The sequence below is a fragment of the Centrocercus urophasianus genome, unplaced genomic scaffold, assembly GCF_019232065.1.
Source record: "Centrocercus urophasianus isolate 14NV4802_14NV808 unplaced genomic scaffold, USGS_Curo_1.0 seq_14, whole genome shotgun sequence".
Classification (NCBI taxonomy): Eukaryota; Metazoa; Chordata; class Aves; order Galliformes; family Phasianidae; genus Centrocercus; species Centrocercus urophasianus.
Genome location: NW_024884586.1, coordinates 49,342,611 through 49,360,213, shown reverse-complemented (window position 1 = coordinate 49,360,213; position 17,603 = coordinate 49,342,611). Strand labels below are relative to the sequence as shown.

The 17,603-nt window shown below is 45.7% G+C and overlaps 1 protein-coding gene across 6 annotated transcripts in view; it reads left to right on the top strand.

Moving 5' to 3' along the window:
* KTN1 (kinectin 1) overlaps positions 1–17,603 on the top strand; it is a 70,083-nt gene that overhangs the window by 12,222 nt on the left and 40,258 nt on the right. For 5 of the 6 annotated variants that reach the window (XM_042813435.1, XM_042813434.1, XM_042813433.1 and 2 more), the window contains exons 2-6: positions 7,638–8,188; positions 9,955–10,092; positions 12,196–12,363; positions 14,758–14,888; positions 16,338–16,454. In XM_042813435.1, coding sequence (XP_042669369.1) covers positions 7,672–8,188; positions 9,955–10,092; positions 12,196–12,363; positions 14,758–14,888; positions 16,338–16,454 — 1,071 coding nt within the window. In that variant the 5' untranslated portion in view covers positions 7,638–7,671. Of the gene's footprint in view, positions 1–198; positions 296–7,637; positions 8,189–9,954; positions 10,093–12,195; positions 12,364–14,757; positions 14,889–16,337; positions 16,455–17,603 lie in introns of those variants that run through there. The other variant, XM_042813431.1, reaches the window with a different exon arrangement.

Below are 17,603 nucleotides of genomic sequence, written 5' to 3'. Positions count from 1 at the left end.
CTCTCAAGTTTTTTTCTCTGCAGGTTGCTGTGAGAGCACAAGTGGAATTTGGGTACCATAGAGCTGCTGCTTGCACCTGCTTTCCCCTTTTCCCCTGTGCTTGCAGAGGCTGAATTGGATGTGGAAGTAAAATGAACGTAGCAGCCTCAAATTGCTCAAGAGAGGATCTTAGGGTTTGTGTTTGTTTTTTTTAGCTTGGAATTTGAGCCTTGTTTGTGACGAGAGTGAGCAGCATCATGGCTACAAGTGCTGCAGAGCTTGTTTGATCCAAGTAGAGCTCCCAGAGCCCAGCCAGGTAGGTGTGGGTGGCTCAGATGAAATACACTCTTGCTGGTACAACTTAGTGCTGTGTCAGAAGAGGATTAAAATGCATGGGTGTTAGATTGCCTGATAGCCTCCCAGCTGAGAGCTGCGTGGTTTTGGCAGAAGCGAGGGATGATGATGTTTGCATTGTGTCAGCAGATGGAGGAGGGGATGAGGAGGATGCAATGAGAGGCCAGGTTCACCAACCTGCAGCTGCAGGGCTGTGAGCAATGGAGGTGAGTGAGCTGATGGGTATTTATACAACAGACTGGGCAGATGTCAGAAGGCCTTTGTTGAGGTGCATAATGGCTTAAAATTTGTGTAAATGGCTTTTGTGTGTAGTAAACCTGAGCTGTTCTGGACTGTTGCATCAGCTTGGCTCGTACAAACCTCTGCTAACTTCTCCAACAGCTGATCAAAATAGCAGAACAGGCAGGGCTTGCTTCTCCTCCTCATCCAGGTACAGGGCACACAGATTTCAGGTGCTGACCTGAGAATCCTGCCTTAAATCTGTGCCTGGCTCATCTTGCTAGAGGCCCTGTGATGCTGAGGATTTGCTCTTCAGGCTGGTAAAGTAAACTTTGCTTTGGCCATTAATCTGGTAGCTCAGTCTCTTATTTTCAATAGATAATCCAGCTCTGATATGGCCGGGAAAGAGAAGGTAATATGGCACGAGAGAGAATGTAAACCCAGGTTTGTGTTGCTTGTAGAGCTAAAGCTAAAGCTTAACTCGATGTTGGATTTGTTGTGCTGGAACAGGCTGCCCAGAAAGCTGTGGGTGCATCTTTGGAGGTGCTCAAGACTGGAGCCCTGGGCAGCCTGAGTTGGTGGGGGACAACCAGCTGATGGCAGGAGATGGGGCTGGGGGGCTGTAAGGTCCTTTCCTACCTAAGCCATTCTGTGCAGCTGAGAGGTGCAGCTGGCTCAGTGTGCTTGCTGGCAGGTCAGTGGCAGCAGAGCTGCTCTCTTATCGTTGCTGTTAGTGTCACTGGCTGTGCAGTTAGACTGCATAATCTGTGGCAATGCAAGTGACAGCAAACGAGAGATACAGCTGGGGATATTTTGGCTCTTTGGAGCTTCTGTGGTAGTGACCTTGGCTGTATTGCTGCCCAGTGTGGGACGCAGCAAAACCTCAAACTGACATTAATGTTGTGTGTTAGGAGATGGAATTTCAAGGGAGAGCGTGCAGCCTGGTGGGGCTGAGAACGTGTTCCTTCGGTCCTGATGGTACCCCTGTCAGCTGCTGATTTTTATCCCGCATCGTCCCTTTGTAAAAGTTGCAAGAGAACTTCTCTTTCTTAAGATTTTTTTCAGCCCTGAGTGATAATGGTGTCTATGTACTGATGTCAGCAACCCCAGAAAGCTTCACCAAAGGGTCTGGGTGGGATTGGGGTGCTGGGACAGGAGGATTGCCAGCCCTACGGAGTGTGTGTTTCTGTCTCCTCGTCAACATAAGGTTGCTCACTCTGCTTTTGCTGAAGTTAGTTCCAAGCTGGGATGTATCTCATCAGCTGCAGGGCTGCCACTGCATTTTTTTTTTTTTTTTCCAAGGTGTTGATTTTAAAGCTGTATTTAAAAAGGGTGGTAAGAAAATAAAAAGGCTTTGGTTGAAGTTACTCTTTTCTGGAATTTAATAAATCGTGTGTTTCTGTTAACTAACATCGAGCAGCTGAGAGCAGGCAGAGCCCAACAGATGGTACAAACAGCGGCACGTTTGGAATGGAAAATATTTACCTAGAGGGGATTTGAAGCACTGAGATCGTGCTCTGCAAATGGCTTAATTGTATCAGTGTAATCAAGCGAAGAAGGGAAAGATTTATTGACAAGTCTTCTCCTCTTGCTGTTAACAGTTGGGAGGGGGTTTTGAGCACTGTTGAGCTGCACTTCAATAGATCTCCTTCCCAGGGAGGAGTTACTTTAATACTCGAATGGCTTGGTGTGTAAATACTGGTGACTAAAGCTTTCCTCTGGCTGTGTAAGTCAAGCTGTCAGGGCTGTATTTAAATGAAACCCTCCGAATTTGCACTGCTGCTTGTTGTGCTCTGCGCCAGCTCTGGGTTTTGAGAGGACTTCTGCCAACAGACTGTCAAGTGTAGCTCTTGGATGCAGGGTTTAATATGAAAAAAGTGCTTGGACTTTGCCATCTGGATCAAAGCTGCAGGTCAGTTTAGATCTCTGAGCTTTCTGGGTTATGGCTGATTTGTTTTTTCTTTTTTGCACTCCTTTCAACTGTGCAGCTTAAAAGGCAACCTGAAAGAAGGTGGTGTGAGCTTACTGGGAGCTGTGCCTTTCACACAGCTGGTAGGTGAGATATATGTGTAACATCTTAGTCTGCTGCCTTTAAAATGGCATTCGGGTTTGGTCTTTTCCTCCCTCTGTTCCTGTGCTCCATTCCTCAGTCTGCTCCTCTGCAGAGCAGAGTAGTTTTGGGAGTGTGTAACCCTGGAATAGGGAGGTGGAGGACATGGCATTGCAAAGGCTCATTACCTGCTGAAATTAGTCAGGTGTTAACGAGCTTGGAGCAAGTTTGATGGAGTGAAATCCCTGCCTGCTGTGATGGCCTGGCTTTCACTGCTGCCTGCTGTAGTGTCACGTTTCAGGAGCTTTCCTGGTTTCAGTGTGGTGTCTTGGTGCACAAAGAACAGGTTGTTTTTTCTGTGATGTTGTAGGACTGCTGTAAATAAATAAAAACACCCACCCCTGCCAAGAGAAACCCTTATGTTCTAACTCTGCAATTCAGTAGCAATGCTGACATGAAATGAATCATCTCTGGGGTTTCAGGCAGCACTTCTTCCGTGGTCTTGAGCCTTGGGGTAGATGATGCTCAGATATTACCTGAGTTGTTTGCCCCTGCTGTATGGATGAGGAGCTGAACCTTGTTCCATTTTGTTCCCTGTGTCAAATCAGGCTGAAGTTCCTTCTTCCAGTGCCCGTGTTACTTGCAGAACTCTGTGGGAGGATGAGTTTGGGAATGAAGCTGTTTTTGGGATAATCCTCTTTGCAGCTGGCTAATATGAAGTGTGCTGCTAACCGTGTGTGGATTAAAGGGAAACAGTGTTAGAGTGTTATCTCTGAGGAATTTACACAGTGCAGCTGCTCCTCAGACTTCTTGCTGTGCTCCTGGTGACTGTTGAATGTGAGGAGTTTTACTCTGTCCTCTTGCCAGGCAGATGACTGACTTGAGTGTTGTATGCTGGGTGATGAGCATAGGAAAGCTACTTTCTGTGGTGGGCTGGGTGTCCTCTGTGCATCACGTCTTAAATCTCTGCTACAGGTCTCACAAAGCTGCTGCTGAGAAAATGCCTGGGGAGAACCCCCAGTTAAAGGAACTGCTGCCTTAGCTAAGATGTGTGTGTATCTTAAATAGCTTAGCGTTCAAGCTGGGACGGGAGGTTAGGTTGGATATGAGGAGGAAGTTTTTCAGCCAGGGGGTGGTGAGGCACTGGCACAGGTTGCCCAAGGAGGCTGTGGATGCCCCATCCCTGCAGGCATTCAAGGCCAGGCTGGATGTGGCTCTGGGCAGCCTGGGCTGCTGGTTGGCGACCTGCACACAGCAGGGGGTTGGAGCTGGATGAGCACTGTGCTCCTTTGCAACCCAGGCCATTCTATGAGATGGTTCTATATTTTCCCCCCGTGTTTAATGTTATCTTTTTAGAAGCACAAATCTCTGCAGATGACGTGCATCTCGAGACCCAGGCGTTGGTAGGAGCAGTGCTCGTAACGTGCTGGGGCTAAGCTACGGGTGACTCATTAGCCAGATGGAACATAATTTATTTCTGTCTTCCCAAGTAAGTTAATCCCCTGGACCTAAACTGGATGAATATCCCCGTGAAATGCGGTGTCGGTGCCGAGTGAAACCTGAGAGTTAAATGCAGAAAGCAGAGGGTGTGTTATGAAATCCGTGCCAGAGTTAACTAGCAGAGGAAGTCAGGTGCAAGCAAACACTGTGCTGGAGCTCAGGAGTAGTTTCTGCAGTGTGGGCTCTGTTCAGGGGAACAAAAGTGCAATCTTTTGTGAAATGCTGGATGGGAGCAGTAATGGAGTCTGTGTGCAGACTGGGACAGATGCTGTTTGTTCCCCTGTCCCAGAATGAGTGCTGCGTGGGCATGGGCTGACCTGCTCCATCATTTGTGCCCTATGCTCTTCCAGGTTTGGTTTAAAACACAGATGAGTGTTTAATGAGTGAATAACCTTAAGATTTAAAGCAACTCGAGGTTTCTGTGCCACTTCTCACCTCCACTGAGGGTGTGTGTGGAACCTGTGTCTTGACATCTTTGGAGCTTATGTGTGGAGGTTTTGAGGTTGTGCAGCATTCACTTTTTTCAGGTTTAACAGGAAGAACTTCTGTCCTGTTTCTCTTATTACAGTATAGGATTTTTTTTTCCCCTACTGATTCCTTCTGCTTCTTCCTAGGTGGCTTGTTGAGAAATATGGAAGTGTAAGCAGGAATGGAGATGCTGATTTAGTGATTGGAGATTGTTGGAGGACAGCTGGCAGCTTTGCAAGGCAAACCCCTGCCCATTTATCCATAGTGAGTGTCATCTTGCAAAGACCTCTTGGCGAGGAGCAGGTGATAAAGGATGTGGCTTTGGCAGCCTGCCTATGAGCCAGTATTGGTGTGCTCCAGGAGGTGATGCTTAAGAGGTTGGGTTGGAAAGAACCTTAAAGCCCACCTAGTCCCACCCCCTGCCATGAGCTGGGTAACTCCCACTGGATCAGGCTGCCCAGGGTCCCATCCCCCTGGCTTTGGGCACCTCCAGGGATAGTGTGCAATTGCCTTGCTTACTCCAGGTTGGGAAGGGGAATTGGGTGTTTGTTCCAGGAGGTCACATCTTTAGCTTGTACTTGGTGCTCACTTTGGGCTCAGAAAAAATACAGAAGAGGTGTTAGTGTGACTGTTAACTAATCAGCAAGATTTGGGGCTTTCCCAGCTGCATACACACCTGTTTGGCAAATAAAACATCACTTTTCTGGGAACAAACGTGCTTTAATTACAATTTCCAAAGCATTGGTGGTGACTGGATAAAGCATGTAGACCATCAGACTTACCTTCGTTTCCTTAATAGCGTGCTGTGGCATCTTTTGGGGTTGGTGCAGCTGGGGAGCTGAGTTAGCCAAGTGTCTGGGCTTTAGCATGCCAGTGTGTTGCAGCTGAGCCTGAATTAAGCTTCTGGCTTCTCTGGTCTCAAAATGACGACCATCACCTACTTACCCTTTTTTCCTCAGAGGCGGTGAGGCTCTGGCGCTGCTGCCCTGTGGTCTGTGGTTGCCCATCCCTGGAGATGCCCAGGGCCATGGATGGGGCCTTGAGCAGTCTGAGCTGGTGAGAGGTGTCCCAGCCCATGGCAGGGCTTGGGGCTGCACGAGCTGTAAGGTCCCTTCCCTCCTAATCCATCCCATGGTTGTCTCATCCTTGGTCCTGCCTTGCTGACCACTATCACCATGGCCAGCCGTGTGCTTGTGTATTGATGACAGAGGTGGCATGTTCTGGGCTCTTTGTGGTTAGGTACTGTAATTGTGGCAGTAATGTACGGTAATGATCAACTTAATTACACTTGTGAAAAATCTGCTTAATCATGTATTTACTTCAGGGATTAGTTTCTCCCATACACATTCAATATTGACTTTGGTGGAGGCAGATTTTTCAAGATCTGTTTCCTTCAAGTGATAACTATTGTTGTAGCACTTAATGCAGAAAGCTTGTTCTATCAAGTGCAGCTAACCATTCCAAAAGCTTCCTCTTAGTTTCATGCATCTGATCTCTTTCTCCCACTTGTGCAGCCCTTGTGAAACTCAGTCCTGGCTGCAGTTCCAGATGCAAACCTTTTCATTAAGCTGTGCACGCTCAGGAAGCAAAATACACAAACTGGGAGGAGACTTAGCGTTAAGACAACTGGTGAACAATTAAAGTATTGAAGTGTTAGCTGTTTATTTTGATAACTTAATAGCTAAATTAGAGTTCCCACTCCTTGCTTTCTGTGCTGTTCAATGCACTGTACAAATATATTATCACAGCAACTCTGTTCAAAAACAATTGCTGTCACTAGAGAGCAGGGCTTGGTGTGGCCCATCTGCTCCCTATGAGGAGCTGTAGGCTGCCATGAGGCCTCCCCTCAACCTCTGCACTGGACCAGCAAACCTGGGAACCCCAGGTGCTCCTCATACTTCTTCCCCTCCAGACCCTTCCCCATCTTTATAGCTCTAAAAGGGGCTTTTGCTGGGGACCTTTGCATGTATTGGCAGTGCTAGGGAATGCTGCAGTTGGGTGACAGAGGTTGGTTGTGGGGCACACAACTTGGGTTAGATTCCTTCAGACCCCAGTGGGTTTTCCAATTTGATTTGAAGAGTTGTCTTAGAATCCTAGAATGGCCTGGGTTGCAAAGGAGCACAGTGCTCATCCAGCTCCAACCCCCTGCTGTGTGCAGGTCACCAACCAGCAGCCCAGGCTGCCCAGAGCCACATCCAGCCTGGCCTTGAATGCCTGCAGGGATGGGGCATCCACAGCCTCCTTGGGCAACCTGTGCCAGTGCCTCACCACCCTCTACGTGAAAAAGTGTTGGAATGCCATTGTGAGGTCCCCCTGGAGCCTTCTCTTCTCCAAGCTAAACCATCTTCTCCTATGTCTGCTCATACCATGGAGGTTGTATGCTGTTACATGTGCAAAATAAGTAACAGGTCTTCCTGCTTTCCTATGGATGTGTGGAATTTTTTGTGGGCTTAAAGCTGGGTTTTAGACTTTGAAAAGCAGTTATGGGGGAAAAAAAAAGAAACCTGATCATGTTTGACTACAGATTACATCTGTCTCCCTTCTCCTCATTCCACTGCTGAAACTTTCATAAATCTGAGAGCAAAAATTGGAGCTTAGCTCCCACTTACCATGACAACCTTAATTCAGGATGCTTGACTTAGGTGAAGAAAAATTTATTTAAAAAGAATCAGCGTTGCTCAGCATCTGTGAGTCCTTGTTTCACAGCCTCTGAAACTGTGATCTCCCGTGTTTCTGATATTGAAAGCTTTAACGTAATAAAATGCATTTGGGAAGGAAGACAAGGAAGATGGGTAAATGTGAGGAAAGAGAACTGCTCTCCTTTGAGATCACCAGCCTTACAACCTGCAGTGCCTTCCTATACAGGCTAACAGCTTTAAAGGAAGTGCTAAATGATTACAGAAGTTATTCATCATTGATATAGTTTGACAACGTCATCAAAAGCTGCTTTTCAGATTTTTCTGAAACAATATCAAGGTGTCATTTGTTGTTGTAATTGGCGAGGGGGGGGGAAAGCCTTGAGGAATACGTTGTCAAAAACTAATTCTTGTTTCATTTTGCCTTGCAGATTTTTTTTTTAAATATAGCTAAGGAAAAGCACAATGGAGTTTTACGAGTCTACCTACTTCATCATCCTCATTCCTTCTGTGGTTATTACAGTCATCTTTCTCTTCTTCTGGCTGTTCATGAAAGAAACATTATATGATGAAGTCCTTGCGAAGCAGAAAAGGGACCTAAAGTTTCCACCTACCAAGAGCGATAAAAAGAAAACGGAGAAGAAGAAGAACAAGAAGAAAGAAGCTCAGAATGGGAACATCCACGAATCTGACTCTGAAAGCACGCCTCGGGACTTCAAGCTCTCTGATGCCCTGGGTACAGATGAAGAGCACGTTGGTCCTGTTCCCCTGAGTGCGACTGAGGCATCTGCTGGCATCAGAGAACGGAAGAAGAAGGAGAAGAAGCAGAAGGCAGCTCAAGATGATCACGTAACTAAGGAGTCGGAAGGATCCAAGTCTTCAGGCAAGAAAGTAGAACCAGTCCCTGTTACAAAACAGCCCACTCCACCATCCGAATCAGCAGCATCTAAGAAGAAGCCTGGGCAGAAGAAGCAGAAAAATGGCATGTGTACCTTACGTTGCATACGCTTCTTGCACAGAACGCCACAACTGTGCTCTGCTTCTGGCAAGGCCACAGAGTGTCTCTCTCAGAACTGTTCTGCCTGATCTCTGTGGGGCGAAGCTCACTTCTAACTTTTTCCTTTTGATGAGCTATTGCTTTTTTTCCCCTGTTTTTCATCTGGCAGCAATGCTCCGGGTTTCCTTCTCCCATCCCTGCTTTCTTCCACTACAGGCTGTTGAGGGAAACAGCGTAGCATGCATCTCTCCTTTCCTCTGTGGCTTGACTACATTGCTCTCAAGCTGTTGAAATTCTGATTAACTCAGAAGTCATTAAGTGTTTGCTCTGTGCATTCTGATGTCAAGCTATGGAAAAAAAAGTGGAGTCCTAAGAGCATTTGCTCTGATAAGTCAGGACCTCTAGGGCAACCCCATACTAGAGTGTGCAAAATAAATCGCTGTTTAAGTGCAGGCTTAATGTACAAAAAGATCTTTGGTGGTTGATTTGTGGAAAGAAGCACTTAAAATTCATAGAATCACAGGATGACCTGGCTTGAAAAGGACCACAGTGATCATCTAGTTTCAACTCCCCTGCTGTGGGCAGGTTGCCAGCCACCAGACCAGGCTGCCCAGAGCCGCATCCAGCCTGGGATGCAGGCTGCTTCCCACTTCTTACACCTTCCTAACCAAATGGAATGGATGTTAAACTCCCCCCCAGATTAGCCATTGCAACTGAGCAGAGGAAGCATCCAACTTAGAACAGGTGGAGAGTTGTAGTCTGAGCTGTTTGTGACCATTTTGATGGTATGCTCAGCAGAAGTCAGCATGTCTCTGGGTAGGTGTCCGTAAATGGAAGATTAGAAAAATGAGAGTGCTCAGAAATAAGTGAGAAACAAAGTATTTGCAGACAGTGTAACTGGTAATATGACAGGCTTGCTACAGGGAGTGAAGAGAAAAAGTGACATTGCTGCTTGATGTGGTGATTTATTTTTTTTCTTTTTTTCTGAACAAGACCCACCCACTATCAGCAAAAAAAAAAAAAAAAATCTTGTTTTTGGGAGCTTTCCAAAAATCTCTGTGGCGTGGTTCAAATGTGGTCTGCAACCACTGCTCTGGGGGCTGCCACAACTTTCCCCCCCCGTGCTGGGATCTAACACCATAGCTATGGTGTCGGCTCTGCTGAGTGTACCATAGAGCACCTGCTGTCCAAAAGAGGTGAAAAACAAACAAAAAAAACCCAGATCCAACAACAAAACAACAAAAAACCGACCCTCTCTGTTGAAATAACTCTTAAAAAGAACAGTTCCCTAACATGAAACACTTATTTTCTGCTTCTCACAGTCCTGGTAGCTGTTGGAGTGTGTGTGTATAACGTGCACGAGTGTGTTCATGGAATGGGGGAGGGAATACTTCTTGCAGATGAGAAACTAACCCAGGTAACACGTGCTGTGTGCTCTGTTGCAGCATAACCTGCATTTGTTAAATCACTACTTTTCATTACCTGTGTTCTGCAGGTAAAATTCCTGTCTGTCAGACCACTCAGTGCTGTGGCCCTTGACTCTGCTAAAACCTTTCTTTTGCTCTGGGATCTTATCTGATATGGGAAGTGTATGTGCTTGGGGGTGTGTTAACAGGTATCTGTGTGTAACTTTGCGTTCTCACTTAAAATACGTGAGTTTCTTTTATTCTGGGAGTGATTTAGATCCACTCATTTAAAAGTAATAATGAAGAGTGTAAGGAAGAGCATGTTGTTTCACTTGTCTGTTACAGATGATCAAGATACTAAGACTGATTCTGTTGCATCTCCTGCCAAAAAGCAAGAACATGTGCAGCTCCACCAGGAGATAAAACAAGAAAATGTATCGGGAAAGAAGAAAGTCTCTGCAAAGAAGCAGAAAGTTGATAATGGTGAGAATACTGAGGGTTTCTTATCAGTTCAGACACATCTGACTGTTAAACCTTTTTTTGTCTGTACTTTTGGGAAAGAAACTGTAGAAGAATATATATTTTTTTTAATTAGAAAAAGTAGGAATTCCAGGTAGGAAAGATCTTGGTATGCAGTTCTTTGTTTTATGAACCTCTGGTACCACTGAATATGAGATAACACTGATTTTTTTGTGGTTTTAGATCCAAACATCCACGCTAGAATTGAGGAGTAATATACTGATGCAGGGAGTAAGCTGAACAGGCTGTAAGCTGCTCTGAGCAAGGCACGTCTGCATGGCTGCAGTCATCTGCCCCAAACAAGACAGCAGTTATTTTACTCAGTTGCATTGACCACGTTCCTCTCTTACTGTCCTTTTGTTAGCTAGCTGTTGCTCCAACATAAACTGCTCATCACTGCTGTCAAGGCCTTTACTGTTCGTCATCTTTCGCTCTCTGCCAAGATGCTGTTTCTCGTCTCCTCTTGGCTCAGTCTGCCTCTGTATTCCAGCCTTTTACAATGAGTGCTGTTGTGTCTGTGGCATTTGGGAAGAGCGTGACCGTGAAGTTCTCTGAGGCCACCTTGTTAGCTTCTCAAAACTGTTCTTCACTGGGACAGCTCTGAAGAAGCTGGCAGCTGGTGAGCAGCTCCTGGTGTGAGCAGCAGCACTTGCTGTGCTTCCTGTGTTTTGGTCAGGTTATCAGGACGTGGATCATAGAATTGTTAAGGTCTAACACTAAGGTCCACTAAGATCATCAGTCCAACCATCAGCTTATCTCCAGCACGCCCACCAGGCCACGTCCTTTGTAGATGTTGACTCCAGTCAGACTGACAGCACTGAGTGTCTTGCAGCTCTTAGGTGGGCTTTTTAAAAGGAAGGGGTTGAAACATGGAGGGGAAGATAATAAGGAGAAACCTGAAAAAGTTGAGGATGCAAAGAGGATTGGGAGGTGGATATTTCTGTTGGAGGGGGCCTCTCCTCATTCCTGTGCTTGTTGTGTGTGTGCAGGTGTTTGCTTGCTGCTTAAGAGGGGAGATACTTACAGGTTACACTGAAGGTTTGGCTGCTTTTTAAGGAGGAAAATAAGGCAGATGGAATGTGAAAGCATTTTCTAACTACTTCTCTGGCTGTCAGGAAGGCACGTTGGTGTTGTGCTGATGTCTGAAAACTTGTATCCCATCTATTTCCTCCTCTTCCCAGCCCACTGCATGGCCTCTGATCTCCATCAGCCCTTCAACTGGGCTGAGGGGATCTGTGAACCTCCTCACCACAGTGTGGCTCTGTGCAGAATGTCTTGTGTGCTGCAGGAAGCGTGCCCTGGGCAAACCCCAAGCCCAGCTCTGTTGCTGTCTGCATCCATCATTCCTCGTCTGTTGCTCTTCCTCTCCCCTTCTCTACTTTTTGTCTCAGCAGAGCAGACTGAGCAGCTCTTTGGGCAGGGGTTTTCTCACTGCATTCATACAGTGCTGTGTGTGTAGGGACTGAGGTCAGTCAGTACCTCAGGGTGTCTGAATGCTAATGGTGCCTGGAGCCTGCTCTGACAGATGAGATATCCTCATTAGGTACAGCTGAGTCTGCGTGGGAAATAAGCCTGATTGCTGCCCCTAACACACATTCTTCCTAAATGGTTGAGGTCGCTGGTGATGTAATGTGGGTGCAAGCATTGGCAGTAAGGTACTAGCATTTAGCAGAACAGGAGCAAAAGACATCATCGTGCTCATGTTTCAGGGTGCTGTCCCAGGCAAACCAGTCTCATGGATGCTATGTGCAGCTCTAATGAGAAAGTGAAGTGAAAGTCAAAATGTTGAGGTTCTTCTCTGCTGCTTCTTATCATGCTGTAAAAACACCTTTGAAAATATGAGTTTAATTGGAGTTATTTAATAACTGTAAATTAGAGACCTTCATTTAATGAACTTACCTAAAGAGGTTTAATGAGTTAAGCTGTGATGGATAATAGCACATAACTAACTAACTACTGAGGTTAAATATGTGGTAATCCAACTCACTGAGGTGTTATGTTTCTTTTCCATATGTTGAAGTTAATTTTTAATAAGCTTTAACCTGTTCTGTGGATTTCTGCTTGCAGTTCTGGTGGATGAGCCTCTTATTCAGCCCACTACTTACATTCCTTTGATGGATAACTCTGATTCTGGTGCTTTGGAAAAGAGAGAAGTGGTGGAAGTAGCAAAACAAAACATGAATGAAGGGATCCAGAAGAGTGGTGGCAAGAAAATGAAGAATGAAACTGATAAAGGTAAGAAGCTGATGGTGTGGTTTGCTTTGTTCACACTTCTAGGCAGTCACTGCCCAGGGAGTGAGTGTGCTTTCTGTGAGGAGAGAAATCCTTTCTTCCCAGCAAAACAGAAAGGATTCGAGGAGAATGTTTGTGGCTGCAGGACGCTGTTTGTTCTTGTCTGTGTTCACTTCTCTACTGTTTTTGGCACGGCTGAAAGGGCTTTGCTCCATCTGAATCCTTTTAATGCTGACTGTAGGCTTTTGTGTCCTCCCAGTGAGCAAATGGATGATCACAGACCACACAGATGCACGTGAGAGAGTGTGCTAGAATTTCTCAGTGCTTTCCCCCCACCTCCTGAGCTGTTATTCAGCAATTTGTTTTTCATGCTTGATAATTTCTGCTAGGGGCTCAGTATCGCCAGCGTTTTGTTTCCTGTTCCTAGTTGTACAGCACAGTTTAGGCATCTTTAACACTGTTGGAATCCAGAGCAAGAGGTTTCCCTGTGTGCTCTTGAGGCCTGCCTGAGCTGGGAGTGCAGGCTGTGTGCTTTCATGCTATTCTGAAGCTACTTTGGGCCAACCAGCCAGCAGATACCTGAGTGCAACACAGAAAGCAAATTGCCTGTGTGAGTCTCTTGGTTTCCAGCAAGATGCTGAATTTTCCTTTCAATGTGCTTGGAATTGGCAGAGGAGCAGGGGGGGCTTCCTTCATACTCTGCTGGGGAAGACTGATGTGACTCCTGAGCATCGTGTTCCACTGAGGCTTCATGTAGGTTATGGATGTGCTCAAAGCACGACAGGCTTGCTGAGACCCTTAAATCTGTGGGCAGAAGAAGCCAAATGGCTGGGCAGTGGTTCCCTGTTCGGGCTTGTTCAGAGGACAGACTCTGCATTGCCTGCCTAGTGACTCACCACCATTTCAGGTTTTAGACCTGTATTCAAAAATGCACACTTTGAAGTCTTCTTGGCAACTCTGTGGTACCTGAGTTGGATTCCCACTTGCCTGAGGCTCCTCTTGTGCTTCCAACTCAATGGCTGTGTATTATTGCTGTGGGGCATCAAAGCCTCCCCTGTGCACCAGTCCCTTCTCATTTCCTTTGTAAGCCGTAACCCTTCTATATGAGCTTCTAATTCTTCTGTGTCAGCTGGGATTTGCTCTCCCAATATAGAAATCTTCTTGTATTCTAACTGTAAGCTTCTTGCAAGGGCAAGGCTCTTCCTGTGTTCAGGGAGCACAAGGCTTGGTCTGGTCTAAGCCCAGTAGACCTTCAGCAAACCAGACTCTGGTCTCAGGATGTTGGTATGTTCCTGGTAAAAGCATCACTGATGATGTCAGTGCAGCGATGACATGAAGTCTGTGGCCAAGGCCAAGTTGGGTTTAGGACAAGGACGGGGTGTGCTGGAATTCCTCAGGGCTTCCCTCACAGCTCTCTGGACTGTTATTCAGTTATCTGTTTTCACGCTCGATAATTTTTCCTATGGTCTTAATATGGCCAGAATTTAGTTCCCTATTTTTCATTCATATTTTATTCTCTTCTGGGGTTTGGGTTTGCCTTGTGGTTTGATATCACGTCCAGAGCTGTGGTGAGAAAGCTGGACCATTCTCCATTATCTTAGGAGCACTGTCTGAACCAAGCAACCTCTTTAAGTTTTTACTTTCTTTTTACTCCCCTCCAGTCTCTTGGCATACTTCTCTTGGGTAGGGATATTGGGTGCCTCAGACTTGTGCTTCCATTTCCTTAAGTTAGGGGGCCACCTAATGACTTATTTGTGCAGCCTGTTTTTCTAATGAAAAATGCTTTTGTTTCTGTAAGAGCATGGCAGATCTGGAGTGCACTTGCTTTGTTTGTGTCTTTTTGAACACTTACAGAATCAGTGATGAAGATGGATCTCCCTGCTGCTGAATTCCTGCAGCAGTTCATTTCCAAACTTAGACCGATGGAATATCTTTCTGATTCCATGTACTGTAATCAGAAATGTGCCATGTAAATTCATTGCTCTGTCATCTGCATATTGCTTTTGGAGCGAGGCTGTCCTCTGAACTGAGAGCTCAGTTTGAATTACTGTCATAATATGCTGGGAAGAACTCTTCAAGTTTTCACATTTGTGCTATTTTTCCCCCCAGATCTGTGTTGTGCTTTGTCTTCTTGCTAGCAACACTATAAATGTTACCAACTGTACAAACAAAGCGATGGGATTTTTTTCCCCCAAAACTGTCAGCTGGCAGATTGTTATCAGATTTAAATCTGAGTTATGTTGTTTTAGCTGAATGCTCATGACCTTTTGCTTCTTGGCATTTCAGACTGAAATTAAATATAATGCATAATGATACCCCATCACATGCTGTTTCAAGGCGAAATAAATAATTCTGTACTGAGTCCAAAGCAAATATGTCCTCCCTTCTGTGTTGCAGAGAATGCTGAAGTAAAATTTAAAGACTTTGTGATGGCCATGAAGAATATGATCTTCACCGAAGATGAGGCCCGTTGTGTAGTGGAGGTGTTGAAGGAAAAACCTGGTGCAATTCACGACGTCTTACAAAAGGTGAATGTCTGTGGGTATGGGGGAGAGGAGGCTTTTAGATGGGTAGAAAGTGGAGGAGACACTGTCAAATGAGCTAATGGATGTTTTGTCGCTGTTTCTGCATTATGGCTTTGGAAGACTTTTTTCCAGCTGGTCTGTGCCTGCTTTTACATGCAGAAGGCAGTTGTCAGATATCTGCCATCTGCCAGGGCTGGCTAGACAGGCTGATAGCTCCTAACTGCTCGTAAAGGGCAGCCATAACCATCAGTAGAAGCTATGTAATGTGGGGCTGTTGCAGCTGACGCAGTGTGTTGGCATGGGGGAAGGGTATCTGGTGACTTTAGCAGCCATCTCTCACAGATATGTAGGAAAAACTGTAATAGGAATTAAGGAAAAAAACCAACAAACAGGATTCCCTCTTCGAAACCTTACACATTGAAGCATTCTGGCTGTTTTGAATGTGTTTCATAGGACCTTAGGATACCTCAGATTGGAAGGTCTGCGGTCCATTCTCTTGCTCAAAGCAGGGTCTGCTCCCTGGTCAGCCTGGGCTGCTCAGGACTTTATCCAGTCTGCCTTTAAACCATGAAGAACTGAGGCTGAGTAACTTCTCTGGACAACCCATTCCAATGCTTGGTGCTTCTTTACTCCCTAATTTCTGCAGTTCTGTATTAGGACAACAGGGTGATGACCACCAGTTTCTTACAGTACTATCGAAGGCGATCTTCCAACCAAATTGAGAATGGGTTTGTGGGACTGCAACTCCCCTCTGCTTCTTTTACTAGCAGACTTTATTTAACACAGTCTGAATGTGTATGTGTAGAAGGTTTGCCCCTTGTGCCAGTTATTTTATTTTCTAAGGCCAGTGTACAAGTGGCAGGACAGCAGGGATCATTCCCTCTGCTTCTGTGTCCCACAGCACCTCTAAAACTTGTCATTCTCCCGCACAGAGATGTTACTGTTGTAGCTGGAGGCTTTCCTGAGTGGAAGGGGAGACCAGACCAGTGTTCCTTCTTTCCCTTGTAGTGAGCTTTCAGGAAATCAGGTGGTATTTCTACTCCAGGTTGGATTATGCCTGCTTTGAGCATGGGTGGGACCCAGTGATGTTGGCAATCTCTTCCTCTCTCATTTATCAAGTGATTCAGCATGGCTGCGCTGTTTTCCTTTATTTCTTTAATGACTGCTCTTTGTTTTTCCCAATGCCACCAAAGCAGCCATCTTCCAATGTGGGAGCTCCTTAAGAGCCCATTTATTCTCTTAATTGGTTTCAGTGCATTTGAAAATGCATTTCCTGGTCCGATAAAACCAGCGCTGCAGGATCCATTAGCAGCAGGGCTGGGTACTCGTGGTGCCATGTACGCTGTGCACACAAACCATGTGAGGACATGAGGGGGTGTTGCTTCCTTTCAGCCTCACTCTGCTGTTGTACTTCTGGCATGTACTGACCACTCGTGTGTGCTTTTGCTGCAGGCCAGCAAGGCAGAGTCGGCTGCAGCTATGCATCAGCTGCAAGAGAAGGAGAAAATGCTTGCTGCGATGAAGGAAGAGGCAGCTGTTGCAAAGGAGCAGTGCAAGCAGCTAACCCAGGTAAATGCAAAGAAGTTTGTGTGTGCAGAGAGCTTTTGGATAATTGCAGGGGCTTGGAGAATGAGCAGCAACAAATTCTGGCCTGTTGAGGTTAGTCTAAATTAAAAGCTGGAATCTCATATATTGGGAAGGTGTTCCAAGACTCTGTTAGTTTTTATGATGCTATTAGTGTGTTTGTGCAGAGCTGTTTGCCAGTAGTTTTTCCAGGTAGTTCACTTACTGGCATTTTTAAACTGAGGCCATTTTTCTCTTCAAAAGGTTATTAAGAGCAAATGCTTTTTTTTTTTTTTGTGAGCGTTACATGGATATAAATATAAAGCACCTCTTTTTCCATTGCAGCTTTAATTGAGTATACATATTCCAGTATTTGGATGCTTGCTTGCTTCTAGGCACAGTAATGATCAGCTTTCTTTGAGAAAGCTCCAGCAAGTTTGAATGCTGCTTGGCCCCTTGAGTTGCAGCACTGATGGTTTTAGACTTACAGTTGCACCACTGTTGAGATAACTTCATGAAACTACATTTTTTTTTTTTGTATTGAATATTTCAAAGGAGATCAGTTACTGTGGAAAACTGAATTATGTCAGTGTTGTAATAAATCAGAGACTTGGCAGGGGTAGGATTCTTATGTTTTGGGTAATTTGGAAGTAGAGTGATGTTAGAATCAGGAATACTGTGGGACAGGATCTGAACAGAAGGAGTGTCAGAGCATGAGTGTGGAGGGAAACTGATGCAGTGGAGGGGGAAAAGCCATCTACAGGGTGGTGGTTGGAAAGCAAGGCAGGGTCTGCAGAGAACAGGGGTGGTTGTTAGTTTTCCCAGTTTTATTAGGGGGAGGAAAGGGAAGAGGAAAGATGAACAGGCATTCCTGAAAGCTGAGAGGAAGCAGGTGAAGGCAGAGCTGCTGCAGTGCTAAGTCATCAGGGTAAGCAAAGGAAAAAACTCAACAAGCTTTTATCTTCTAATTAACACGTTCTAATTAACACGTTCCTTTGAACACACTGTTAAAAGTTATGGAGGGACTTGGAAGGTGAGGTGCAGAGATGTCCCTGGGGCTGTCAGTGCTGGTGGTATCTGGAGAGGATGAATGAGAGCAAGGAGTGTCTGACCTCTGTGGTGTTGAGGGTGTGAGAGCTGGTCTTGCCAGCATCT